Here is a 27,595-nt window from a genome sequence, read left to right on the forward strand (position 1 = left end):
CCAGAGCAAAAAAAACTTCCTACGGAAGCGGAAGGGACGAGGTCGGAGTGTGACGAGCAAGTTGCGTGATCTTTGCATACGCCATTCTGTCCGAGCTTTGCCCGAGCTTACGAAATCCAAAGTTAGCGGCACACTCTTCTCAAAACCGAAGTCGATGATGGTTTACAAGCCAACCGCAATTCCGCAGCCGCCGTTGGCTTTGTGTCTGTCTCTGAAAATCCAGCCATCACATCAACTACCCCCCACACCTGGGTTTCCGTTATGGAATGGCCAAGCGGGCCAAGCTGCCCCCAGACGACCCCCCGGTCCAAGCCAATCCGGCGGCGATTCGAGGTGCTCCAGTGTTTCCCGTCTTCGTCTCCGGAATGACGGGCCATGCCATGCTGGATGGGAATCCGCTCTTGACAACATCCCAATATTGGGAACAATGGTGAATGGGTATGCCATCTCATACAGGGCGTCGTTTCATAGCTCTGCTGACCCGCGACGCCATCTCATATGAATGAGGCCATTGTCTTGAAACACGCACCTGAATCCGGGATCAAAGACCCCTACAAATAATTGACCGCCGAGCTATCCACCAGTCTCGCCGATACACCGATGGCCAGCCAATTTCACAGGCCAGGCTAACTCATCCATGATCTTCATGTTGCAGCAATGCTAGCCAACTCTTTTGCCCAACTGCTTCCCAGACTTAACAACACGACATAATCAAGGCGGTTTCGTCCTGGAGCAGTCGGTGTCTTCCACCGGCAACTAAGGACCGCTCTCCGGAATGGCATTGTGAGGCGGTCCCTGGCTTTTCTCGCACCCTTCTCATCAAATGAAAAGTTCCGACACGCGGGCTGCCTTCGCTCATCATTACCCCGATGATCTTGGGGAGCGTCTGCACCATGGTCCAGCCTCTGTGGGCATGTTGCACAGGCTCGCAGAATTCAGAAGCCCGGAGTGTTCATCCCCGTTGCCGCGACACCCAAGCCTGCGAGTACGTGTACGTACAGTACCGTAACGAGTCAAGACACCGTCTCGAAGCAAGCCCTCGGCCCTTCTTCGTACCCCCTTGCACTGCCGTCTCATCATTGCAAATGTCAAAGGACACACTCATCCCCGACGCCCTTGGCGGTCAGTTTCGTTTGTTCACCAAATGACAGGCGACTACGACCAAAAAGTGATTCTGCATCTCGCGGTAGAAATGAATGAGCGAGCGAACCATCTGCGAGCTGCGACCTCGGCGGTGATTCCTAAAATGGAAATCCGTCTTGGCGTTCTAAATCATGGCTGATGATCGCCGCCAGGATCCTGCAACGCTAACACCGATGCATTGTCCAACCTCGGTCTGAAGGAACTCGCGCGAGGATTTCACGGCCGCAACTTTGCAAATGCAGTTGAAATTTCGAAATTTCGACTTCGCTACGCACTGGTAAGCCTGGTCAGAAACACAGGGACCCTTCCAAACACCAAGATCTGGCGTTGAATGCACTTTGCGCAGGTTCATCATAAGGAAGAGGAAGCAATGCCTTTGTGGCCATGACCGTGCTCCGCGGGCTGCAACAAATGGCCTGATAATCCTAACAAAAGGGTGTCAAAAGGAACCCGACCAATGTGTAAAGCAGGTTGGCCGGTTGCTGAGTGTTTGTGATGTTAACCAGGCCAATAAGAGTTTTTGCCCGATAATCGAGATCACCAACATCGCACACCAAAACACACCCCCTTTCCAGCCAACGCTACAGAGTGTCAGCCAAAGGGTGCCGATTACGCCAATGCAGCAGTGATAAGCCCGCTGTAGGCGACCTGTTACGGCATGTACTCGGCGTTGTTGCTGGCAATGAAGAACGGTGAAGTGCAAGGACAACCGCCTCGTTGGCTGTCCAAACAAGTCATGAGTCCACAGCCTACGAGGCCTGAGACAATCTGAAGCTCTCCTGATTCGTACCATCTTGAGTCTATCAGAAGTTCAAGCTTTTGTGCTCCATCAGAGCGTAGTCCACTGTCCACTGGCAAGGGGCAACGGCAGCGGCAGCGCCCGCAACAGCTTCTAGAAACCTGTTACAAAACATGGTAAATACATAGCGAATGGGCTCGACGATGACATCTCAAAATCACTAGACCCCCCTTCCGTATCTTCACCACAATCATCATCGCCGGCATCAGCACAATCGGGATCGGAAGATTGGCTCTTTGTGGCAAAACGTACCAGTCGTAAAGCCTGGCCGGAACAAACCGCTACGAGCATCATCGAGTTGGTTGCTCGCTTGTTGATTTCACCCGAGTCATGGCTCCACGCCGCGGTATCGGCCTTTCGCGGCCTGGTCCTTGCCAGGAATGCTCCACTTGGCCGTGAACAGAGGTCGGCTCACGGAGGCCCCGACTGGTCCGGCCTGCCGATGTCTTTTTGACTGCCGCTTGGCGGTCTGCTACAGGCCGGCCTCCTCGCTCCGTTGTGGTCAACAACGTGGCTAGCGCTGTTCGTCGTTGCTGTGAGTGTCTGAGATCTTTTTTCCCCTTTGCCTTGTTCGCTTGGCTTGCGTGCTGCATGTCAAATTTTCGACCAATGGCCATTCTCCTTTCTGACACTTGTCGGTCTCTCTTCGCTTTGACGTTTTTTTTTTCTTTAGCTTTTTTTTTGTGTGTAACCATGCAACTTCCTGGCCCCCAACTCCAACCAACTTCGAAAATCTCTTTGCTTTCACGTCGCGGCTGTGATGAACAGGGGACAGTGGTATTGCAATTGTATCGTGGTAATCTTGGTACCTAGAGATCTGGTCCTTGACAAAAGCCAAGCCGCCGATATCAAATCAGGGAAGTTTTTGTTGAGGTCCCCTAGGTGCCGAAGAAGTCCTAACCCAAAACGGGTTGGTCAGGAGAGAAGAGAGCAGAGGACAGCGCAAAGTCACGGCTTTCTCTCGGGGCGTGGGAATTCTGATTTTGAGTGTGGTTGGATGTTGGCTGTTTATCAAGGTCTTTTGGTCGCCGAAGAGAAAGCACGCCAACGCTTCTCATTCACAGATCTGCTTTTCATCGTCCTCATCAAGCGAGTTGACGTTGCAAGTGGAATTTGGAGACCCCCTCTCATCTTCCCCTTCATCGTCCACTTCCCTTCCCCTTGTTGTTCCACCACCCCTCTTTTTGCTCTCCAAGACAACGGTACTCAAAAGTTCCCAGTCCCTTGGCGACGCGGTGTGGTGGTGGCCGCCCACGCCCTCTATATGTACCCAGGTGGTAAATAGAGGGGTAGCTTCAAATGAGGTCAGGCACCGCATCATCCATCCATACGGCTGCGTGGGACACTACATGATCTAGCATCTCGGCCGCTGGAGCAGAAGGGATAAAAAGGGGCTTAAAAAGTGGTTCGCGCGGGAGCGAGTGAGGATGGAGGGGGAACTTCTTTTTTTTTTGGAGCGTTCGGCGCGGGAGGGGCGGTGGGCGCACCGGGGAAAACTGGGACTTCTTCTGCCCGCCCCCCACCGCCGAGCATCGCACACACGGGCCAGAAGGTGCCGCAAAGAGCCCAAGCAGACGGGAGGGTCCACGAAAAAAAAATGGAGAGGGATTTCCATCGATCCCGTCCACCCACACAACCCGCTTTCGCTCCCACTTTGTCCACTCGCCCACCGCCCACCGTTCACGCCTTTGCTTCCCACCAAGCCCAAACCCACTCGAAAAGCGCCCGCATTCCCACATTTCTTTGCGAATTGACTTTTGCGGGCACGCACAAGACACCCACATCACGTCCAAACTGGAGGGGGATGATGGGATGGCAGATGCTAGATGGACGGATAGAGATGGCCCCAAGTTGAGATGGAGGGCTGTCCGCCCCGATGGATAGTGCACCAGAGATCTCGGGAACTCCACTGGACCCATGAGTTTAATGACACCCACGAGCCCATGGGCGAACCGTTGAAGGGGCTGAACGACGGTTGAGTGTGCCGAGCGCTGATGGGCTGTGGATTTCCAACCACTGCAACAACAACAACCCAGAGATCAGATCACTGACTGCACACTAGGGAGAGGTTAAGTATGGTTTATAAGACCCCACTATCTCCAACGACGACAGCCCATCGTTATGAATGTGTTTCTCTACAGAAATCTGTTCAAAGACACTGGGCTGGGGGCATGAAGAAAGACAAGAAGCCAAAAGAGCCAAGCATTTTGCGTTTCTTTTGGCACAATCGAAAAAGGCCGTCTCTCATTCACCGCATCAAATCCCAAGACCCCAGAACCATGGAACTCGGCCAGATAGGGGCCAAAGGGGGAAGGGGAAATGGCACCACATGACCATAGTGTCTTTTTTATTCCCTCGCTCTTTGCTCGCTACAAACTCAAAGAGACGACAGAGGAACGAAAGGGAAGCACAGCTGCGCCAAAGGGCGAACCTTGACGGCCAGCCAGCCAGTGATTGTGGTAGCCTGGCTTTTCATTAGACTGCCCAGAGTGGCTAGTATCAGGCCTCGAGAAGGGCCCTTGTGCTAGGGCCTGTTGGCGTTGCTTGGTGTATTGCTTTGGTGTGCTTTTGAGAACCCTTGATCCTGGGTTGACGACAACTTTGCCCGATTCAATTCAGGCTGGAAAGAAAGGAAAGGACTACGGCGGTGATGCTCCTGAGTCCTGACTCTTTTGACTCCTGGGCTTCCATGAGTCGTTGTCGGTAGCAGACAAGAGTTGTTGCAAGAAAGAGTGGCATGAACTTTGAGCAAACAATGATGCTTGCTGGGCACACATGAGAAAGAAAAGCATCATGCCAACAATGCTTTGACACATCTCTCACAAGTCAAGAACTCTCAAGGCATGTCATGGCAAAGGCAAAAGGCAAGTTTGAACATGGACGTGGAGCATGGGCCAGCCATGTGAAATGAATCGTTTGAGTTGTTTGGGAAGGAAATTTGTCTTGGCACGACGGAGGGGGTCCTTGAAATTCTGCGAAATCACCCTAATCACCCAAAATCATCATTTCACTCTGGACATCGTCTATGGTGGGCGACAAGTCAATCAATGTTCTTGAGGGGTTTCACTCAGAAGAAAGATAAGTGACAAGCATGTGACTGACTAACTGACTGACTGACAGACTGACACGACTTTGCTGACGGGCCGGCATTCAGGCAACAAGAAACCGGCCCGGAAATGGTCAACTGAATTGAATGAAATGCTTGACTGGGCAGTGATGCTGCTTGTTAGCGCCGTTGTTGCTGGTCTTCTGGCCTTCCCAATCAGATCACGGGAGCGAGACAAGCTTTCTACTACTACCAGGCAACTACGACGTTGCTACGTTACCTATTTCACATGGTAACAGCGCTTGGAGAGGCTGAGGAGGGAGAGAAAAAAAAAAGTCTCCTCACGATGCCAATGCCATGTCAACGCCAATGGGAATTTGGGAACAGAATTTCCAAGACAAAAAAACGGAAAGCTGTTCACTTCACTTCACCACCAAAGGGGATCTTCCGACTCAAGTCCGAAGCCATCACATTACTACTACTCATGCCTCTCTGATTTGGTTTGGCGCGTTTCAAAAGACCATGACTTGGAAATGTCGAGAGCCTACCATAGACTCTTTATGCATGCCAGGTCAGTTGGTGTAGTTTATACGTAGTATGCTCACCTAATAGTTTCAAGAACCCCTTGATCGACATTGGACATTCGACGTTTCGTCGACAGATTCGACACCGAGGTAAAAACTAGAAAGCCGCCAGACAGGCAGTGTATTTCCGGGCAAATCAGCGAATCCCATTTCACAAGGGCAACAGTGACGGGAATGTGTACAGCGCAGCGCATATCGTCCGTCAGAACTAAATCTTGTCTGGTGCTTCTTGGGAGTTGACTATGTACCGGCAAGACAAGGCAAGCACGGCAAGGCAAGGCAAGGCAAGGCAAGGCAATGATGAACCTAACTAAAACCCAAGCCCAACTTGCCAAAGCACATTAAAAAATGAGGCGGACGAGACGAGACTGGCGAGACAGGCGCCGTCAAAAACATTACCTTGTTCGGTATAGCTTAGGTACTAGGAGACTGACTACGTACGCTTCGATGCCTGTCTGCTTGCCTATCTCCTGCTATGTATGCCACTGTCATCACCGTTGTTGCCGTCAACCTATGAACTTGCAAAGCCTCGTTGACGTAGTACAAGGAAACTGGCTCTCTGATATTACAGTTCTCGCATTTTTGCTGCCGTTGGTCAAATTACAGATAGAGGAGAAAACCTCCGCTGCTCCGTTGATTTGCATGGCATAGCATAGCGTCCATCTGTAGTAGCATTAGCATACCTACGGCTCCTACGGTAGACAGGGTGGCAGAGTGGCAGTGGCAGAGTGATGAATCGTACATTACCAGTACATTACTACCATACTATGCACACCTAGGATACCTAGGTGCCTGACCGGAGTTGAGTACAACTTTGGCTTTGAAGACTTTCTAAACTGACTGACTGACCTTCCAACTGCATGGCACAATGTGAATGTTACACTGCTATTGTATCCCACGGTGAGTACGAACGAGAAACCTACATCCTGTTACCTCCAGCTAAAAGCAGCCGGCTACTTCCGATACGATCACGAAGTGACAATACCTGTGTATGGCCTGCTGTGATGCCCTTTGCCATGTTCTGGCGGCTAGGAAGGGAAAATCCCCCATTTGCTCAACTTCGCATGGAAGAATCTTTCATGTTGAGACATTGGGGGGTTCAAAGACCCTACATCCCACACTCTTCCCGACCCTACAACCTCACTACCAGGTTTTTGTTTGGATTGATCTAACTGGCTCATTGATGCGTGATGTCATGGCCGAACGGAAGAAAGGAAGACGAAGGAAATCATTAGCAGAGATTTCACCGTCTTCGCAAGCTCGGGTTTGTAGAGTAGATTAGCGATAGTCACTACTACGTGTAGGTGAAGTGATCAACAGGGACTTATAAGGGGGTCCCTTTCTATTGGATCGAGGGAAGGAGGGTGTGTAAAGACTACCCAGCTTGACCACAGCAGTGTAACAGGATTAGTTGATCAAGATAGTCGGGATGGTGTGGTAAGCTTTCATAAGCGAGAGTTGTCTGGTTCAGTTCCTGCCTGCTTCAGTTCGAGTTGTCGCAGATCTGGGATGGAAATGGTGAATCACCAAGCAAAATGAATACCTACCGGAAGACGACCGGAGGTGACGACGACGATGGAGCTGACACACACTGGAGATGGAGGGTACCTAACTCCAGGTAGCTGGACAGGGTCCGCGCCGCTTGACTCCGCGCGGAGTTCGCTCCGCACAGATTAGGTATAGTGACATTGACACATTGACATGTGCCAAGTGATAAGTACAGTAAACAACGAGGGAAAAAGCAAAGTTCGTCACCTCCAGGTAGGTGGCTTTGTATGAAGAGGGAGGCAAGCCGGAGTCTATTCCGGAGCAATGGCTCCGCTTTGTCCCCAAAGTCACAACTTCATCACAATCAAGGAAGAAGGAAAGAAAAGGAGCGATCATGGAAGTTGCCGATTTCTGGCTCGGGTATCTAGATTTGGGAGGGAAATAAGAAGTGGTAGATGTGGTACAAGTTCCTGTATGGGTGGGTGGTAAATGGTGAATCATGGATATAAATGATTCCCAATAGATTGGTTAACTTGAACGTGTACCCGAAGTTTGAGACTGGACGTTGGGATCAAGATCGAGATGTTAACAATGGAAGAACTGAAGAGGGGAAGGGGAAGCGGGTGGCAAAGAAGAAGCAAGTATTTCAAGAAGAAAGACTCCGATCGATCTCCCAGCAAACATGGTCAGCAGCATCATGACATCTTGGCAAGGCGTGCATCAGGGAAGTTTAAGGAACAGCCCAAAACAGCATTTGTCGTTGACAACCGGATATTGTTAGAAATAAGGTGTGGTTGGACTTTTTGAGAAATTCAATACCGAGATGCCAATAAGTCCAAGTGACAAGGACAACGGAAACGGAAGCAGTGAGTGGTGAAGAACAAGTTCTTCAAGAACCAGGTTTGACTGCCAAGGAATGATGTAAATTGCGATGTTTGTCAAGTACAAGGGAAACTACATGGATGAGGAAAGCTTCCTGGAAGGACTTGATCGAAAGAAAACTTGTTCGAGGAAGAACATAGGAAGGAAAGAACGTGGGAGGGAAAGAACACCCCCAACTTGGCGAGTCAACAAGGTATCATAAGCTTCTAGGACCGTGTCAAGTGTAAAATAAGAAAAACAACATATCGGAGGAAAGGAGACGGCATCCGTTGACAAGGAGACACGTCTACGCCTGCTCAGGCGAAAAAAAAAAAAGATAGGGTGAGGATTCATAAGAACAGGCTGTTTCCCCTTAGCAAGCATGGTCAACGTGATTAAGGTGTCTCATTATAGTGAAGTGATGATGATGAATTGATGATGGTGCAAGTGCCGGTGAAGTGTTAATAATGTGTTAATGAAGTGCTGGTAAATTGCCGGTTTGGAAAGCAAAAGGGGAATGAGAGTAAGGTGAAGTTTGCAAAGCTGTAAACGAGAAGCGGACGGTGTCGACGGGATGAAAGGCTCAAATCCAGAACGAAGAAATGAGCAAAGAGTCTCTCGCGTCCCAAAGCGTGTTCGCCGCGATAACCACAGACATCGTCAGCTCTTTTTGAACCATACCAACAACCGTCCTAAAACTCTAACAGTTTCTGTCAAAACCACATCAAGCTTCAACACAAAATACACAAAAAAACAAGATTGTTCAGCAAATTGGGTATCAGTCCTGCTGCTATCCTACGAGTTTGTGAACATAGACATACCATGCGATGCCGCTCTTCTATCATTCCATAACCGTTCATAACTCAAACACCATAACATCTTATCCTCCACTCATTCTATACCTAGGTACCATCACCTCACCCCTTCGCACACACACACAAGAGTCTAACCCTGATACCTCCTCCCTCCGGAACCGCCACCCTCATAATACCCCATCATATCCAAAGCCAGCGGAATGATCTCCGCCAAACTCTCCCCCGCCAACCCGTTCCCATGCCCCTTATTCCTACTAGCAGCAGCCTTCTCTCCCAACCCTTTACACACCGTTAAGAAAACCTCTACGTTCTTCTTGAACATTGCATAAAGACTTTCCGGTGTATCATTGGCGTACTCCGCGTCTTTGTTGTTGGATTGTTGCTCTTTGCTTTTGCCTTTCCCACTGACGGTTGGTTTCTTGTTGTCGGAGTTGTGAGAGCGCATTAGTCGAGCAAAGCGCAAGATAATGGTAAAGATCTCTTCCAGCAGCTTGAGGACTGGTGTCTGGCGTTTTCGTATAAACAAAGCGGACATGATCTCGTCTAGACAGTAGGATTGTTTGTCACGGACTAAGTCGGGGGAGCACGATTTCGTGCTGTTCAGGGAGTGCTCTTGTTGATGATGGTCGTCGGTATTACGCTGGCCGCCGCCACCAGCGCCGGCCACTTCCTCGCCGAGAAATACGGCCTCTATCGAGTCTAACCACTCCTCGAATTGGTTCCAGATGGTGGTGATCCCGGAGTCAAAGAAGTAGGCGGCCATCTTGGAAACGAAGTGGTTCGCTTCTGCACAAAAGCGGATGGTGGCGTTGCTGAGGCGGGTGCGGCGAGCTAGTAGTTGGACGTCGCGCGAGAGGTGGTTGACTACGTATAACATACGCAGGATACGGAGTAAGTGCTTGTTGATGCGATCGTACTTTAGCAGGATGATGGGGGTCATGATATACTGTAGTCCTGAGGGGGCTTTGTACGACAACCGCAAGAAATCCAGCGCTTCTAGGCCGTCGGGGTCCATGCACTTGTTGATTTCTTCCGAAGTCAGATCGCGGACGGCGAAGCTTAGATCGCCGGGTAGATCGGAGCTGTAGGTGCGGGAAAGCATGGATTTACCCATGTTGTGGTCTTCCTCTTGGCCGTTGCTGTCTTTCTCGCTGACAGGCGGCTCATAGCAATCGGAGAGAACACCCATGAGCGCTAGACGGAGTTCGGAGCTGGCGGGTGGCCAGGTGTCTCGGCCGCCTAGTCGGAGACCCATGACACCGCCGCTGAAAGCGACGCCAGCTTTGCGCTCGGCGGACTCGAGGTCTGGGTCAAAGAGGGCGTGGGAAAGGCGGCTGCAGAGCATGCCGTTGCCTAGGAGGAAGTATTGTCTCGTGAGATTGGTGTGTACTCGGAGCTTGTGAGGGCCGAGGAGAAGTTTCATGCATTCATCGTTAACGAGCTTTGACTGGGTGTCTACAAGCGACCCGAAGGAGAGCAAGGGGACGAGTGACCAGTGTGGGTTGAAGCCTTCCTCTTTGTTGGTGGATTGCTCTGCTCTCGAGTACAAGCGGTTGTGAAGCATGGTGGTGAGCTCATCGTCGGACTCGTGGTTTTCGAGAGGCTGAGCGAGCTGGTTGATTGAGGCGAGTACAGCGGCCGCAACTTCCTCCTCACTCTTTCCAAAGTATGTAAGTTTGTACTCGTTCGGTTCATATGTAGTGGATAGACGTGTCGACGACAACTGATCTCCTGATGCTGCCCCTTGGACTAAGCGAGTCACCGCAGCCTTGTACTCATTGACTCTCGTTTCCAACATTGTTATGGCATCCCAAGAGAATTGCCATTCGAGTTTGGGTGGTTGAGTTAGTGCTACGACGTTCCGCTTTGAGAGGAAGTGGTCTGGGTGGTGCTCTTTGAGGAAGCGCAGATTTCGGCCAGTGTCGAAGATGGAGCGAGCAATGTCTTGAGGCACAAATGAAGGCATCCTTTCCTCGTCTAGGAAGAAGTCAGGTTCCTCGAGCTCGAAGCCGTGGTCGTCTATCCACATCTTGTCGGCCACTTTGACAAACGACTTCCCTGAACCCGTCTTGGATATTGGGGCGCCTGTTTCATTCTTCAGACCGATCCATTCTTCAACAAATTCAATCCATGGTTTTGAGGCAAGCCGCAGCACTTCGCAGATGACCTCAGGTAGTAGGCCACCTTGGTACTCAACGGCCTGAGCTTCGCGGAAGAGGCATGAGAGCATTCCCTCTTCCGTTTTCTCTTGAGTCAGCTTTTTGCTGAGCATATGGAAGTGCATTAGGATGTCGTGTGCCGGCATAACAACAGATCGCAGCTGAAGTATGGACCTGACAGCCTTGCTGCGGGAAGCAACCTCGGTTTGGGCAGCCAGGACCAGTTGATCTACCACTTTTGCTAGGGCAACGCTGGTTGGTGTAGGTGATTCGAAATAAGCCGACTCAGAGAAGGACCCCAGGGCCTTGACGGCGTTTCCACAGTCAAGGCAAAGTTGGTCCATGCTCTGTATCAACTGAACAGAGACACCCGAAATCCTAAGGTGAGGTGCCGTCTTAACAAACGAGCTCCTGTCAGAGTCCCACCAGAATAGGATAGAGCTTCTCCCCTGTGCCAGCCCTAACAGGCAGGCGTAGTACAAGGCATTGTCGAGGATATCGGGAACAGGCTCTGTACCATCGTCCGGGATTTCGGTTATGAGCGCGTCAAAAGCAACAGGTCCGGCCTCGCTGATAAAGACGACATCGGATGGACCGTGGTGATCTGTCGGATTGAATGCCTCCCAGGACTTGTACTCGGGTGTCTTGGGTTCGACGTCTTCCAGCGTGAGCCAGTAATCCTCCTCCTCGTCGTCCAAGTCATCTGGAGATCCGCCCTTCTTCCCATTTCCAGCACTGCCAATTCCCTCGGAGAATAGATCGTCTAACAACTGTGGCTCATCGTTGAGAGTGGCCTCTCGCAAAACAGGAGGTAGTCTGAAGAAGCTGGTCTGACTTTGGTCTTGTAACGGGCGTTTGAGAGAATTTGGAGGCTTGTCTTGGTTTCCGAATGGAAGGAATTGGAAAGAAGAGCCTGGTTTGGGGTTAGCATCTTTGTATGCAGTGCACCAGCGTACATGAAATCGCATTAACATACCTGATATTTCCAAGTTGGGTGAGAAGAGAGGGCTTGCTGCTTTGTCTTCATCCAAGAACCTCGATGACCGCCAGAAATTGGGAATTGCAAAGAGGTCCGCAGAAGTGTCTCTTTCCTCAGCCATTTTGCCTGATGCTTGTCGTGAGCAATACTGGCAGCATTGGAGGTGAAAGAGGTTGTTAATGTAGTTAAAATAAGGATTCGTCACACAGTGAACAAGTGAGAACCTTGATGCGCAACCATTCGAGCCACTAAAGACGGGAGAAAGTGACAAAGTGCAATGGCGGACATATAAGCCTGAAGAACCACACTAGCTAGTTCTGGTTCTTCAGCAGCTCAGTCACAGAATTGACAGGTTCTCTTCACCTAGGCTGTCCTTCAGGGTCTCCCTTCCGTTTCTTTTTGAAAGACGATGTATCGTCCCTTGTCGTCTGTCGTGTCGCGCTGCCGGTCGCGTGTTCAAGCAACAAGCGGCATCGAGTTGACGGGACGGGAGTGGTCAGATCCAGGCCTAACCCCGCTGAAGTAAACAACTGAAGACGGGATGGCTTTAACCCTTGCAAGAACACCAACTGCGAGTAACTTCTCCCAATTCGAAAGCCGTTGATGGCAGCCAACACTTGAGCTTCCCTTTCTCAACTTTGTACCGAACATCAACCACCCGAATATCAACCATCCGAACATCAACCACCATAACATCCACGACCTGGCAAATTTTGGGCAAAGCATAGCATATTGATATAGCGCTACTCCGATTTGGCCGCATACCCAAATATCTATTGCTCAAACTTCGCAGATCTGCCTTCTACGACGATGCCCCCAAAGAAAAAGGCCCGTAGCAGCACGGCCGCCGCAACGCCGTCAGCAACGGCCACACCACGAGATGACGATGCCATGGACATTAACACCCCAGCTGCTGGAACAACACCCGTACCTGCACCGCCCGCGGCCCAACCTCCGAAACCCAAGTTCGACCCCAGCGATCCTTGGACAGATGATCAGGTCGCCTCACTGTTCAAGGGTGTGATTCAGTGGAAGCCCGCGGGTAGGTCACAAACCAGAGTGGAGGGCTAGACAAAGGTACGATTACAGGACCCAGCTAAAACTCAACTTCCCTCCAGGTATGCACAAACATTTTCGAATCATCGCTATTAGCGAGCACCTCCGAAACCACGGCTTCGACCCATTCAAGAACCCTCACACGCGCATACCGGGAATCTGGGCGAAACTCAGGACGTTTTACGACCTGGACGCGATAGACGAGCGAGAGAACAGCCTAGACCCTCCCGAAGAATGGGGCAAGCCACGGCGCTACAAAGACTTCTCCCTACCTCGCGACGACTACGGCGATTTAATGCTACAAGCGGCGATTGCTCCCCCAGGCGACCCGCCCAGCAGCCCACCGGAATGGGACCCGAACGAGCCAAGCGAAGAACGAAGGAAGCGCAAGCGCACCGAAGCTGGTACCAAGACTCGCAGTAGTACTGTGGAGGACACGGATAATGAGACTTCTGCCCCTAGTCCGGTGCGGAAGTCGGCCAGGGGAGCCCGGAGTGCGAAGCGGGCGGCTAGCAAGGCCCGCAAGACGAAGGAGGAGTCGCCGGATGAAGATGAAAGCGAGGAGGAAGAGGACGACGAAGAAGAGGAGTCCGGCGATGAAGAGGAAGGATCAGACGAAGAGGAGGCCGAAGCTTCCACAGCAAAAACAGGAAGAGGAACGAGAGCTCGCCCTGCTCCCAAGGCCAAACCAGTGGCTCGTGGCCGATCAAGACCTAGTCGCCGCTAGATGGGGCGGGCTCTCGCACGGGGTGCTTCCAGTCGAGGTAGCGGGCCTCGTACACGAGGTATGTCCAGTCGAACGGAGCCTCGCATACCAGATACTATTAGTCGAAGTTCTGGGTCGAGCGCATCAGACACTACTAGTGGAAGTCCGGGACCAAGCTCGCCAGATACTATCAGCCCAAGCCCCGGGTCCAGCTCACGAGATACTATCAGTCGGAGCTTGGGGCCAAGCACTGGTGGTACTATTAGTCAAAGTATAGGGGCTAGCACACGAGGTACTACAAGTCGAAGGGGGCCTCGCACGCGAGGTATGTCCAGTCGAACAGGGTCCCGCACACCAGATACCAGTAGTCGAAGTTCGGGACCAAGTACACCATATACTCTTAGTCGAAGTCTGGGACCAAGTGCACCAGGTGTTATCAGTCGTCCGGAGCCAAGCACACGAGGGACTATCAGTCGAAGGGGGCCTCGCTCGCGAGGTATGTCCAGTCGAAGTACGGGCCCTCGGACACGAGGTATGTCCAGTCGAGGTGATGCCGGCCGGGATTAGTTGGTTAGCTGGCTTTCTAGAACGGAGTGGATGTCTATTATTTCTCGCTGCATTTTGGGGCGTACTGGTGTTTTCTGGAGGGAATCACAAGACCAACACGCATACAGGGATGGATGACTATGGCTTATTGATACATGATGACCATGATTAGATACCCAGGAAGGATATGAAATTTGTCAATAGTTAGAGTAGAAACAAGAACCACATTATAATACGAATCATACAAAAAGTCCAATAAATGGCCAGTGATGGTGTTGCCCATGGTATTCGACTTACACTACATCCCGGGACCCCTGTGATAGCGGCCCCACCACGGCCAGCAATCAATGCCCCGCAACGCGACTCTGCGGCCCATGACGCGCCGGAACTTACACAAGTCAAGCCCACTGCCATTATGGACTTCTCTTTGACTGTTCACAACCAAAACAAAACAACCACGAAATCCGACCGGCCGATTTCCACTCCGAGAACATGTCACCCCCTGGGACGTCCAATACGAGGCCGCTGACTCTTACGGAGGAGCTGGAAAAGCTCGAGCAGTCCATTACTTTGACGCTGCAAGGTCCGATCAACCAACCACGACAAGTCCGACAAACAAGCCATTGCTGACCTTCTGTCCCAGAAATCGATTCCAACTTTAGCAGAGCGCATCGCATTGTCACCACGAATATCCTACCACTAGTTGAGCAATACGGCGAGCATTCAAAATCAGTCTGGGAATCAACCAAGGTTGGACCTCTCTTCAGCGTCTCGCCCGAACACCCAGCTAACAACCGTTGTGTTCTCAGTTCTGGAAACAATTCTTCGAGGCATCGGCCAATGTCTCGCTTTCTGGATATGAAGAGCTTGCCAATGGCAACGAAACCACGGTTCTGAACAGCAACGAAGAATCAACATCCGCGCACGATCAAACCACCCCAGCCCGAACACCTCACCCCCAGAGCGCCGGCCGCAGTCACGACATAACCATCGAAGATGAATCCTCTGTATTGCATACCCGAGGCCAAGACCAGGCCCGACAGCGCACAACAAACGATTCCGTCTTAACCGATACTGGAGATGACCTCAGCGGAAGCACTCCTCGCCCACCAGCGACCAAATCCATACCTTCACGGCCTCAGTTTGCCAATCTCGACTCCCCATACGAGCAACTCAGACGTCGCGAGCTCAAAGCCGCCGCTGAAGCGAACAAAACACCCGGTTTTGGCTCAGGATCCGGCGGTGACGCCATGGAAGACGACGACAGCGAGCTCATCTTCCAACAACACACCGCCCGCCTACCCGACATGTCCATGGACCCCCATCGAGCCCCAAACACGCCCTTCGGCGACCTGCAAGAAACACAACAACGCGTCGGAACAGCCAACAAAGACCCCATCCTCCACCGCATGCCAGACAGGAACTATCGCGTTGGAGCAACACCACAAAAAGGCCACCAGGCAAGCGGCGTATCCCCAATCAAATGGAAAGTCACTGAGAAGAAACACCCGCTCCTAGACCCCAAGGGCAAGGGCAAAGCAAAGGACGACCGACCACTATGGCAAGACTCCTTCATGTCTTCTCCGGAAATGGAAGTTCCCCAGCTACGCTCCGCGGCATTCATGTCCCCCATCAAGTCTGCCTACCGGGGAAATACCCGCGCTGCTGCTGCCGCCGGCGCATACGCTGCCCGCACAGCGCCACGAACACCAGGACTAAGCGTTCAAACACCCATGGCTGGACGTAAAACAAAAGATGTCTTTAGCACCACCAGTGCCGCCAATGCGACAAACGCCGGCAAGACGCCCATCCCTAAGGGCACGGTAGAAGCGAAGAAGAGGTATCTGGAGGAGATCGATTGGGAGAGCGATAGCGAGCAGGATCCTTTCGGAGGGATGAGTCCGCCGAAGACGATCCAGTTTGCGTTGCCGCCGTCGAAGCTGTTGCAGACGCCGGCGAGGGAGGCAAGTAAGAAGATTGTGGAGAATTTGTTGCTCACGGCGGGGGAGATGCCGGAGGAGTCAACGGAGTTTAGTCCGAGTGTGGTGAAGATGAATCCGGATTTGATGGATGAGACTTTCTAGTGGACAATCGGGGAAGATTCACGAATGTGGAATGGGATAATGAGTGATGAAAAGTACTGAGGATTAGAATGATATACCCCTTTTTGTTTTTGTTGAAGAACGAGAGCGAGAAGTAGGCTGGAACCCAACGGGACCCAATGCAGCTTTTCGAGTAAAGATCTCCATCAGCCAAGTTGACATTTGAACATAGTCGTACAACCCCAAGGTGTTTAGAGATCATAATTGCTTTTCCTTTGTTCTCGCACCCTGCGCAGGCTCAACATCAGTCTATAACCCCCTCATTTCCCTTCTAACGCAAATACCCCAAACCCCAACCCAGTCTCTGTTTTCCTGTCAACCCTCATATCATCCCCAAACCACTTCTCCCTCAGCAAAATTTACCCCCCTAACCCTCCACTCTAATGCTCAACCTTCCCCCCCTTAGCAGCCCAATCCAGCCAACTCCCAGGATACTCCCCGACCTTCTCCCACCCAGCCTCTCTCGCGAGTCCCGCCGCGCCTCGGCTGCGCACGCCCGCCTTACAGTAAAAGACTACCTCGCTGTCCTTAGAGGGGCGCGGGAAACCGAAACGGTCCTCGAATTCGTCTTCGGAAATGAAGAAGGAATCCGGGGAGGTGGTGATGGGGATGTTAATTGCGCCGGGAATGTGGCCCGTTTGGATGAGTTCGCCTGGTTCGCGGGCGTCTGCCAAGGGGAGATATTGTTAGTGAATGATGGTTGGGGGTATGGTTGGGGAAGGGGAAGGGGGAGAGGTGGAAAGGAGAGAAAAAAAGGGAAGGGGAAAGAACATACCAACAATAACAACTTCCTTCTTGGGATCTTCGATCAATTTTTGCATCTGTTTTGTAGATCCCAGTTAGCCGTCTTGTCCTGTTCTGTCTCGTCTTGTCCTTTCTGGTCTTGTCCTGTATCCTTCCATTGTTCCTTTTTCGTTCCTTTTCTTTCTTTTCTTTTTTCCCCACTCTTGCTTCATAGCCCTTCTCTTCCTTGTATCCTTTCTTCCAACTTGATCTTTCCTAATCAGGTCGTCCAGTTCTAATCCCAGACAAGACCCTTTGCTCTTCACTCTTCGCTTCCAACTCCAGAGTTCAAAATCCAAGGTCCAAACTCGAAAACCCCAAGTCCAGAGTGCTTATGTAAATGGCGAAAACGGGAAGGGAAACCTACATCCTCAAACCCCCAAATCTTATTTTCTCCTCCCTCTCCCCCCTCAACACCCTGGGAATACGCCCTAGCCCTGCTCCTCTCCACAGCTTCCTTGGCTCTAGCCGTCCACGTCGTCACAGCTACCGGTCCAGTAACTTTCGGGCGCACGGGAGCGGTTGCGGTCGAAGTCGAGAAAGCTCTTTGCTGCGTCGGACCTTGTTGCTGCGCTTGGGCTTGGGCTTGGGCTTGTTGAGCGGTAGCAGCAGCTTTGCGCAGGCTCGCGCTGGTGAGAGTAACGGGGGTGGTCGAGCCGAAAGTGGTAGAGGTAGCTTGTTGCGCGGCGGCGCCGGAGAGGCGCGCGATGGAGCGTCTTGCTGGGGCGGACATTGTCGTTATGTATTGATCGTTTGTTCTGTAGACCTAGTTGGTTGTTCTTCGTGGTGGTGGTTGTGACTAGAGAAAAAAATGCTGTGGCGATGATTATCGTGGTTTGTGAAGAAATCCTGACTGATTAATGTATAAGTCAGGAATTCAATGTCAGTGCATGATATCGGGAGGATAGTTTGCCGCAGCAGTACACTACGGGCATGCAATGCTCCAGCAGGCGCCGAACTGCGGAGGCGGGCCGCCCAGGGTATGTAGTTCGGGGATTAGGTGACGTTGAGATAGTGGGGTCAAATTCATGTACCCCATCCTTCCCCGATAGTGGAGTCGCAATTCGAAACATCGAAGCGAAACCACACACCTCCTAACAACAATTGGTGATGCGATGCGGTGTCTCGGATCTTGACCTCGACTCAGACTTTTTATGTGGCCTTGTGGCATGATGACTCTTGGCTTTCAAACTAGAAGTATAACATGTCCCTTATCACTTCTTCTAATCGTGATCAGGAAGAAAATGTCATATGCCAAACGCTGAATGCAGCTACCCCCGGCTCAGCTCTGGATGCTTTGTCCAACCAGCCGGCGTACGATGACGAGTGGGCGTACATAAAGGAATCTCATGACTCGTCTGAAGCGGGACTGTGCCTCCCGTCGGCACCCCTTCAGGAATTCTTTGGGATCGCTTGGGCTGGATGAGGCTCAAGTCTGCGGGTATATACACCACGTCGATCCCTTTCACAGTTTCACTGGAGCCTGATTTAATTCAAAGGGTATTATATTAACTATATTGTTATTCTTTGTATCAAGCCACGCCCGGCCGATTTATATTTTCCAGGAGCCCTTTCAACCGACATTTGTCAGTCAGGGCCAGCGACGCCCCAGAAAACCATCATTATCCATCATTAGGTTCCATGTCATCCTTCCCTTTTCGCGCCGGCCTCCCATTCCTCCCAACACCCCTCCCACGCCTCGTGAAACCTTTGTCATCCAGAATGCAATGCTCTTTCCAGCGGGGGTATAATGTGCAGTCGGGGGACAATACGAAGGATGACTGGACTTTGGTTCGTCATGTGTCTGTTTCGTCAAGTTTCTTCCGTGGTCCCTTAAGAGTTGACCAAAACCCGCGATATTATGCTTTTTGTTCCGCCGATCTTTCCAAATCCAAGGAAGATCCCTTTTTTATATCGATATCCACACCAAACAGCCTGTGTTTACCACTTGCGCTCCTCGAAAGTGAGGGGGCAGTCATCCTAATTAACATTAGCAAATGCTCCTATACAAAAACAGCGAACTGATTTGGAACTTACCTTGGGGAAGATGGTGGCAAACACCTTGATCTCCTCAGATAGGGGAGTGGGGTGGTGCTTCCAGTCGAGGAGAAGAGAGGCCTTGCCGACGAAAAGGGCGAGGTTGAGCTGAGCATACTGCTGACCGAGGCAGTAGTGAGGACCGACACCGAAAACGAGATAGTTCTTGGCACCCTTGGCCTCGGCGTCACCAGAGTAGTAACGCTCGGGGTCAAAGTAGTCAGGGTTGGGGTAGACCTCGGGGTCGCGGAGAGCCATGTAGGTGGTGGGAATAACCATGGAGCCCTTGGGGACGGTGTAATCCTCGCTGATGGGGAAAGGCTTCTTGACGAGGTAGGGGACCATGAGCACAGGAGGGCGGTAGCGGAGGAGCTCACGAACAACGGCACGGGTGTAGGTCATGGACTCGAGCTGCTCCATGTTGAGAGGGGCGTGGATATCACCGTTGCGGACCTTGAGGTTCTCCTCACGGACACGGTCGAGGACATCAGGGCGCTGAGCCATAATCTGGAAGAGCCAAGTAGCGGCGGAGCTGGTGGCGTCCTGGGAAGCGAAGAGGAAGGTGAAGATGGTCTGGGAGATCTCGTAGTCGGTGAAGTCGCGGAGCAGGTGAGTGGGCTTCTCCACACCCTCCGTGTTACCGCTGGCCACGGCCTCGCGCCACCTCTTGGAGTCAATCATCTGCTTGATCCAGGCATCCATGATGCAGGTAGCCTCGCCTCCAGCAGCCATGCGGACCTTGCTCTTCGCAGCGCACTTGGCGAACTCGGCGAGGACCATATCAGCCGCCTTCTTGCCATACCACGTCTTGGTGTAGGGAATGATGATGGGGAAGTTGACAAGCTCGAGAGCGGCGGTGATGAGGTAGTAGTCGTCGGCAATCTTCTTGACAGCCTCATCAGAAATGTAGTGGCCGACGAAGGAACGGCAAGAGACAGCAGTGATGACCTCACGGAAGTGGGGCATGAAGGGAACGGGCTTTCCGCCGGCGTTCTTGGTGATGTCGAGGAAGGTCTTGAAGTAGCGGTTGTACACCTCCTCCTGTCCGGGGAGGTAGATCTCGAGAGCGCGGCGAGTGAAGAGGCCGTTGAGACCCTTGCGGAACTCGACGTGGGCGGGACCATCGAGGAAAACCCAATTATCGGCGCCGAGCAGCTTGTGGGCGACATCGACGACACAGGGCTTGACATAACCGGGGCTGTTGAAGACCTTACGGGCCATATCGCGAGTCGAGGCAATGACGACGAACCTGTCATGTCGTCGCGTAAGTTTTTGCGACTCGGATCTCTCGGCGATATTCGGACGTGGACTCGACTTACTTGTGGAAGACGGAAACGCAGCTGAGAGGACCGCTCAACCACTTGGCATAGTATTCCTCGAATTTGGGGTCAATGGATTCCAAGAAGGGTCCGATGAAGGGAATCTTCCATGCTGGGCCAGCGATTGAGCCCTTGTTGAGGACATACTTGACTGTCGCGCGCAAGACTTGTCAGTATCTGTCGTTCGACAACATTTGCACCCAGCGGGACTGCCGGAAATTCGTGGTTGAACATACTCTGATCCCAAGCTACAAGAGCAGCAAGAAGAGTAAATACAATAGTCCAGCCGCTCGCCTTGGAGATGGTATCGATAACGTATTCGAGCTGGGGAGGGACGGCGATGGTGCCAAGCTTGGCGCTGGCCAGAGGCGAGGTGAAGCTAGTTGCGTTGGAAGCCATGTTGCGCGTCGTTGAGAGGTGACCGATAGACGAGGAAAGCCTGTAGGGTTTCGGACGGGGGCCCAAGAGTTCACCTACACCGATACGGCCTCTAGCGACGAGAAGCTCGGTGTGAAGCGAGATATGGGGGAGGGGAGGGTGGAGGCGGAGGTTGAGTATGGGAAAGCAGAAGAAAAAAAGGGCGGTTTCCCCTGGGAGGTGGTACCAGGAAGGTGCAATGTCTAATATAACGTAACAAAGACACCAGACGAAAAAGGGGACCCGGGCGCCGGATAACAACGAATGCCCGTCCAACAGGGCGATAGGCGGGTAATAGCAAGGATTGTTGGAAGTGGAAGTGACCCCTGGCGTGCCGTGGACGAGCTACCGGAAAAGAGATTTTGGCGTTATGGCGCCGGCGAGCTCGACATTGGCAGCGAAACTGGGGGCCAATTGACCAGTAATGTTCCATTTACCCCCGGCAGCGGCGCCCAGCTTCGACCTGGGCCATTTTGACGAGCGGGTGGGTGGGGCAAAGAGATTAGACAGGCACGACAGGCACGAACAGGGTCCCGATCAGTGCCATTTGCTGCCGAAACCGCACCAGGAACCACCTGAACCACCCCATTCCGCACCACACCATGTTCGAATCCACGGAACAGAGAGCCGCTTCCCTTCCCTTCCCTTGAATATGGCGATCACAAAGACGGAATTTCAAACAAAACCCAGGGTTCAACAGGTGCAACCAACCACCAGCGACGGCTGTCCGAGTGTTCCTGCCTTAGCTTCCTCCACATTGTGTGACTTCCCAGTTGGATCTACAGCTTTGCTTTCAGCCTCGGGAATGGCTCTTGTGAGACTTTGTCGCAAAGAGGAAGCTCGCCAACAGCCCGAGCCGTCGGTTGTTAGCTCCCAATATCGACGTGCGTTAGGCGAGCAAAAAAGAGTCCTTGTCATTTCACCTCAACAACAGCACAGCAAACATTTCTTTGACGTCGATAATGCATGAGTAGCGTACGATGTCCGGATGCAATGGTGATTACCAATATCTGGGGTTTTTAAACTAATCATTGTTTTGAAACTGTGTAGATCGCGAGTATACCCATCACCAGCTTACCACAGGTTGATGGCGTCTGATAGTGTCATCACCTCTACACTGTCAAATGAGCACATCCGTGGGGTGCCCTATCAGGCCTAGCCTGGCTTGTCCAGTCTTCGCTCTCGCAACTATCTCCGGCTGAGGCCCGTGCTCCCGGCGTATTCGTATTCAACCGTCTAAGCCAATCGATGGTTTCATACAAAATGTTGGGCTGGGATTACAAAGCAGCGGGTTGTGACTTTGTGTGATCTTTTGACTGAGAAACCACCGTTGGTGATTCGTGGTCCAGATCTTTCATATGTCGTGGCGCCTACTGATCTGCTTGTCATTCCGAGCCGAAGGGCCGGTTCAAAGTTCGGATGGCAGCTGTTGTTGTTGACCTGCATGTCATTAACAGTCCCATATCAGGGGGGTCGGCACATCCACAACGGACGGGAAGCTGAATTGATCTCCAGGCACTGGCTCCAAGGTCAGTGATTCACCGAAAACATATCCATCATACCGCCGGGTCACCACTCCTCCGCCGAACTTTCGGTCATCACGGAGATTTGAGAATTGCTATTCACAATGATGGCGTCGATATTGGCAATGTCGGTCGAACCACTCGTCACGTCGCGTCGCGAAGTGCCGTCGCCCGTCTCGGTGCCGCTCTGCCCCTGGTCGCTCACTAGCCTACATCTTCTGGAAGGCTTCTAGCGGAGGTCCACTATTGTCAGCGGTCGTCATTGAACCTCCATTGTCGTCCGAGAGGTGTAAACGTCGCTCTGTAGATCTCAAATTCTTTCCTAGGCACTTCAGTCGGAAGGAAGCGGTCTATGGCCAACAATTTATCATCATCGCCATGGGATGAACGCCATTGTTTGAACCAATGGTGATGAGCTATGAATGTTTTCGGCTGCGAGAGCGTTTGGCAATGAGCAAAGTCGACTTGGGAGCGCAGCGGGGTCAAGGACCGTCGAAGAGCATCATGAGTTGAGGTTAGAACTGGACAACATCAAAGGAACTCAAAATTTCAGAAATACTGGGGAAACCCGTCCTTATCGGTCAACCCGTTCGAGTCCGATTTACATGTTGGTCGTCGTCCGTTGACTCATCGATCTTCCAGACCGTCGTAGCTTAGAGCATGATACACCAACGCATAAGTCCAAGTCCAACCATCACCACCTCCGTCTAGAATAGCACCCAATCGCATCACCGCTGTAAGCTTATTTCTCCCAAGAAAATAGGAAAGGGCTCCTTGTGTGAATCTTCTGACCGAAATTCCCAAAACCTTCATGCAAGGTTCACGCAGGTTCAAGGCCGAACCGTTCGAACGCGCGTTACACTCGACGACACTCGATGATGGCGTAAGCTACAATGGTCACTTACAGAAAGCCACGAACGAACTTGCAGCAGAGATTTCGACAGCTTACGTACGCTATGATGCCAAACGTGACAATTCAAAATGACAGCGGATAACCCAAACAGAAAGCTTTTCGGTGTGTGTGTCAAAAAAGCGGCAAGAGAACCCATTGGCTTCTGACATCCCAATAGGCTTCGAGTGAGATCTCAATTGGGAATAGTTTCTAACCTCTTATGGACGCCGCACGCCGAGGTGGATTCGTAACCACCAAACCGCCATGGACCGCTTTATTCCCATGATCATTATTTCTTTCCCGCCCACTGTCTGTCAGCCCTAAATTTGTTTGTCAATAAAAAAAAAACAAGGCTGAAGTACGTACACCACCATCGCTAACACCGGCTTATGCATGGTCCTCCTCGACTTGATCACCAAGGGATAGGCAATCTTTCCAGATACCTAGTCACGAAGCCTCTCAACCCTTCATTGACTTCAACCTCCGGACTATATCTCCTCGTCTTATGAAGTGGCTGCGTATGTCAAAGAAATTCTTGTTAAAACCAAAGATAAGAGAAAGCGGTATGACGACGGCAGTGCTCCTCAATGCTTGTCTATGCTCCATTCACAAATGCCATGAAAAGAAAACCTGACCGTCAGTCAGCCTACCAACTTACCAAACCTTAACATGACAACACCACCCCAAATCTTAAAACCTAACCCGCCGTAACTTTTCTCTGCCGCTGTCTGTCAGCACTAAGCAGCTCGGCAAACCCACTGCCGGCGAGTCTTTCACATACACACGACTACTTTTATCGAGAGGCTTCAATGTTTGCGTATCTCATCCCACCTCTTAGAGCTGCTGAAGTTCGGATGGATGACTTCCCACCAAAGTTACTAGACAAGTACATCTGATGATGGATGGCGCAGCCACAGCTAGCCTTAGTTAGCCTTACCATGGATTTGACTTTGACTTGACTTTGATTTAGGTACCTGTTTGTTGACATGGCTTGGCAAGCTTCATACCCTAGCTCTACTAGTAGGCTTATACCGAAGACGTTACTAAGTCTTTTTTTGCTTCTTTACATTCAATATGCATTGGCATTGACAAATTCTCGACAAAATTTTCTGCTCTTGTGAGGTGTCAAGTGTGCCTGTGGCCCACGACGGCTTTGCTTTGATTGCCTTTTCCACGGTCAGAAGCAGTCGGGCTGAGTAGGCTGACAGGGTTCCCACGTGGTTTTATGCAGGAGCCTACAGTGTTTCGTTGTCATCGTTCAGTTCGGACTTTTCAGAGATGATCAGACATGACAGGGACATACGGAATGCGTCATGTCTTTTTTTTTTCTTTTTGTTCCCCTTGGTTGCTATGGATATGTGGGGAGAAAAGGTAGACGTACGTGAGTACGTACATCTGGCAGTCACTTACATCAACGAAAGGGGTATAGGATGGGATGGGTACAGAGATACTTCGGTACCTTGATGGATGTTGGATGTGGCTTCGCTTCTTGGTCGAAGTCGGCCTTACCCTCTTCACTCGCCGTAAGTAATGTTGTTTTATACTATTGTGTCAGATAGGTAAGGGGAGGTCTTCTAGGAAAAGGAAGAGTTGTCGAAGATGTATAAGAGGACTTGGTGGCCTCGTCTTTCAGGATGCTGTGTTTTGTTGTTCATCAACAGCTTCAGGCTTCAGACTACAAGTCCTACCTTCCACAGCTACCTTCCACAATCACAAAAACATAAAAGCAACTACCACCTCCAACCAACTCGAAGCTTCACTTATACACTTCACTTGGCCACCAAACGTCAACTGTACACCATCTGAAAAGACATCTCCATCGAATCATCACCACCACTACTAGTCAACCAAACACTACCAACAACCAACAAGTCGACAACCATCAAAATGTCCGCCTCAACAAACTTCAACTTCCCCTCCCACCCCACCTCCCGCTCCCACGCCATGCAAATCGTCGAAGGCACTCGCGCACTGGAACAATCTCCTCTCTCCAACTCCTCCACTTCCAGGTACAACTCTTCCTCATCCAAGAAGACCAAGGACTACGCAGAATCCACCACCTCAACCTCGAGCTTCTCCAGCCGAACCGGGCTCTTGAAGGAAAAGATCCGCTCTTCGTTCGGTACTACTTCTTCTTCTTCTTCTTCATCGCCATCTTCGGGCAGCAACAAATCCGTGAGTCGCCCCTCCCCGGCCAGCCGTACCAACGAAAGCAGCAAGAGCAACAAGTCCAGCAAAAACAGCAAGAGCGGTCAGACTAGCCAGAGTAGCCGGGACGGGGTATTGCTACTCGGTTCACAGATCAGAATGGGGCACTGATTCTATGGTGTTGTGGTTGGCAGTATTAAGACAACTTGAGACGAGACAGCGAGGCTAACAAGGCCGTCAAAAGGGTCAAGATGATTTGAGAAGGTTGAGATGAACGGGTTGACCCTGATTTAATTCGGGCCAAAACCGTGCAAAAGCATAAAGTGAGCATAGATAGAATGGATTCCCTCCCTCGTTGCCAACCGTCATGCTGGGGCACGGGGATGGTTGTATAGAAAAAGCATGGATAGGTATATATTGGTATGGTCATGGTCATGGTCAGGAAAAGAAGGGAGATGGGATTGATCAAAAGGCGAGCGTTTTCTTATTATTAGGGTTTTTTTTTGTTTTTTTTTTGCTTTCCGTCTGCACTTTTCGTCTTGGGATGGACTACGGCTATTAAACCTGGAAATGGAACGAATGGATAATTGGATGGATGGATGGATGCATACCTGTCGATTACACCCAGTATAGAAAGAGGAGGAATAGTGTACCAAAGGGCAAGACGACGACTGGGGGAAAACAACTCCCAGCCCAGTGATTCAGCAGTCATGGTTTTTTTGCCTAAATGAAAATATCAATTCCAAGATATCAATGATGGCAAACGCCTTCCCATGAGCCGTCAATGATGATAGAAGTAGTAAAGCATCGAATATCAGATACAAAGCCACAACCACACACGTACCTCTTCCCAATATACCAGTATCCATTATGTCGCAAACCCCTTCCACCTAGAATATCATCATCATAGCCGGATCAGCAGGCTTCGCATCCCCACCGCCACCAGGAGCAGCTCCCTTCGGTCCATCCTTCAACGCCGGACTTCCATGCGCAAAGAAGAGCACCTTGATGGCCAGAGCCAAGCCAAAGTGCAGCGCCACCACCACAAACAGCAACACCTTGCTTGTCTGGCGATCCGTAGCGCTGAGCACAGGATAGAGGTTCCTGAGCAGGAAAGCAACCGACACGCCGAACCCAACGCCCACAAACACCCAGTTAAGGATCGTAATCGGCGACCAGCTAATCAGCGCCACGGGAATCCAAATGAGGTTGGCATACCCGTACAAAGCCCAGCACTCGAGCAAGTTGGCGGATTCGGATCCAAAGTACCGCAGGGCGAGGTACAAAGCAACGGGCAGGACGAATGTGTAGCCGTAGATGAGACCAGCGGCACCTATAATCATTTTCCCTCTTGTTAGCCTCCTTCACCCACATTCACCTCTTACCCGCTTAACCCATCCGCCCGAAAGGGAGAACCAAGACGTAAAAATGACTTACCGCTCAACAATCGAAAATCATAAGCAAAAGCCTCCTTCCCCGTCTGCGCCAAATAATCACTAATCGTCCCTCCAAGGAACAAAATCAACACCACCGTCGTCGCGATCCAAAACGGCCCATACAGATCCGGGTTTCCCTCCAGCACATCCAAAAAGTTCGCCCGCGGGTAGAGCGCCGCCCAGCACCGCTGCAGCACGCTAGACGTGTCGACGTCAAAGAACTGCGCGTAGAAGGATAAGGTCCAGAGGAACCGCTTGCCGGATCCTCCGGAGCCGGAGTTAGAATTCGAAGAAGCGGTTACGGGTGCCGGAAGCAAGCCGCCGCCGCCAGTGGTGGACGAAGTGTGTTGGGTGGATTTGGTTCCTTTGCGTCCGAGGGGGGAGGATTCGGAGAAGTTGGATTGGTGGAATTCGAGATCTTCTTGGAGGTCGGTGTGGCCTAGGTCGCCCTGCGGTTTTTGGGATGTACGTTAGTAAAGTGGGAGGATGGTCAAAATGGTGGCTGAGCATATGCGAACCTCGTCGTCGACGTCTACGACTGCGTCGTAGCCGGATCTGGACATCTTGTCGGCGGTTATTCGTCTGCTGGTCGAATGCGTTTAGGGATGATGAATGCTTCGATGGCGATTTGGGTTGGAGCTTAGAAACGCGTCGATGGCTGTTCCGGAGTAATCGGAATCGTCTCAAGTCAATCGCCGTTCGTTTGTGTTTGGTGTAAGTCGGGTGTCGGAAAGTGTTATTGATGAAGCTCCTCCA

The 27,595-nt window shown here is 51.5% G+C and overlaps 7 protein-coding genes across 7 annotated transcripts; 3 read left to right on the top strand and 4 right to left on the bottom strand.

Moving 5' to 3' along the window:
• Positions 1-8,666: 8,666 nt before the first annotated feature.
• SMAC4_01706 (uncharacterized protein) lies at positions 8,667-12,095 on the bottom strand. The gene is made up of 2 exons (XM_003348635.2): positions 11,872-12,095; positions 8,667-11,808 (listed from the first exon to the last, which is right to left on the bottom strand). Exons 1-2 carry the CDS (start codon positions 11,993-11,995, stop codon positions 8,867-8,869), a joined length of 3,066 nt encoding a protein of 1,021 aa, XP_003348683.1. The 5' UTR covers positions 11,996-12,095; the 3' UTR covers positions 8,667-8,866.
• Positions 12,096-12,304: 209 nt separating this feature from the next.
• On the top strand, positions 12,305-14,440 carry SMAC4_01707 (uncharacterized protein). Its single transcript, XM_003348636.2, has 2 exons — positions 12,305-12,916; positions 12,993-14,440. Exons 1-2 carry the CDS (start codon positions 12,685-12,687, stop codon positions 13,655-13,657), a joined length of 897 nt encoding a protein of 298 aa, XP_003348684.1. The 5' UTR covers positions 12,305-12,684; the 3' UTR covers positions 13,658-14,440.
• A 90-nt stretch (positions 14,441-14,530) lies between these two features.
• SMAC4_01708 (uncharacterized protein) lies at positions 14,531-16,351 on the top strand. Its single transcript, XM_066089634.1, has 3 exons — positions 14,531-14,765; positions 14,826-14,932; positions 14,992-16,351. Exons 1-3 carry the CDS (start codon positions 14,675-14,677, stop codon positions 16,264-16,266), a joined length of 1,473 nt encoding a protein of 490 aa, XP_065946397.1. The 5' UTR covers positions 14,531-14,674; the 3' UTR covers positions 16,267-16,351.
• A 77-nt stretch (positions 16,352-16,428) lies between these two features.
• On the bottom strand, positions 16,429-18,286 carry SMAC4_01709 (uncharacterized protein). Its single transcript, XM_003348638.2, has 3 exons — positions 17,435-18,286; positions 17,060-17,105; positions 16,429-16,951 (listed from the first exon to the last, which is right to left on the bottom strand). Exons 1-3 carry the CDS (start codon positions 17,798-17,800, stop codon positions 16,665-16,667), a joined length of 699 nt encoding a protein of 232 aa, XP_003348686.2. The 5' UTR covers positions 17,801-18,286; the 3' UTR covers positions 16,429-16,664.
• A 234-nt stretch (positions 18,287-18,520) lies between these two features.
• On the bottom strand, positions 18,521-21,656 carry SMAC4_01710 (uncharacterized protein). The gene is made up of 4 exons (XM_003348639.2): positions 20,660-21,656; positions 20,424-20,574; positions 19,105-20,353; positions 18,521-19,047 (listed from the first exon to the last, which is right to left on the bottom strand). Exons 1-4 carry the CDS (start codon positions 20,820-20,822, stop codon positions 19,009-19,011), a joined length of 1,602 nt encoding a protein of 533 aa, XP_003348687.1. The 5' UTR covers positions 20,823-21,656; the 3' UTR covers positions 18,521-19,008.
• A 3,486-nt stretch (positions 21,657-25,142) lies between these two features.
• Positions 25,143-25,574, top strand: SMAC4_01711 (uncharacterized protein; the record flags this gene model as incomplete). Its single annotated transcript, XM_003348640.1, has 1 exon — positions 25,143-25,574. One exon carries the CDS (start codon positions 25,143-25,145, stop codon positions 25,572-25,574), a length of 432 nt encoding a protein of 143 aa, XP_003348688.1.
• Positions 25,575-26,128: 554 nt separating this feature from the next.
• On the bottom strand, positions 26,129-27,551 carry SMAC4_01712 (uncharacterized protein). Its single transcript, XM_003348641.2, has 3 exons — positions 27,358-27,551; positions 26,841-27,288; positions 26,129-26,736 (listed from the first exon to the last, which is right to left on the bottom strand). The coding sequence occupies exons 1-3, from the start codon at positions 27,400-27,402 to the stop codon at positions 26,294-26,296; spliced, it is 936 nt and encodes a 311-aa protein (XP_003348689.1). The 5' UTR covers positions 27,403-27,551; the 3' UTR covers positions 26,129-26,293.
• Positions 27,552-27,595: the final 44 nt, after the last annotated feature.

Source organism: Sordaria macrospora, chromosome 3, assembly GCF_033870435.1.
Source record: "Sordaria macrospora chromosome 3, complete sequence".
Lineage (NCBI taxonomy): Eukaryota > Fungi > Ascomycota > Sordariomycetes > Sordariales > Sordariaceae > Sordaria > Sordaria macrospora.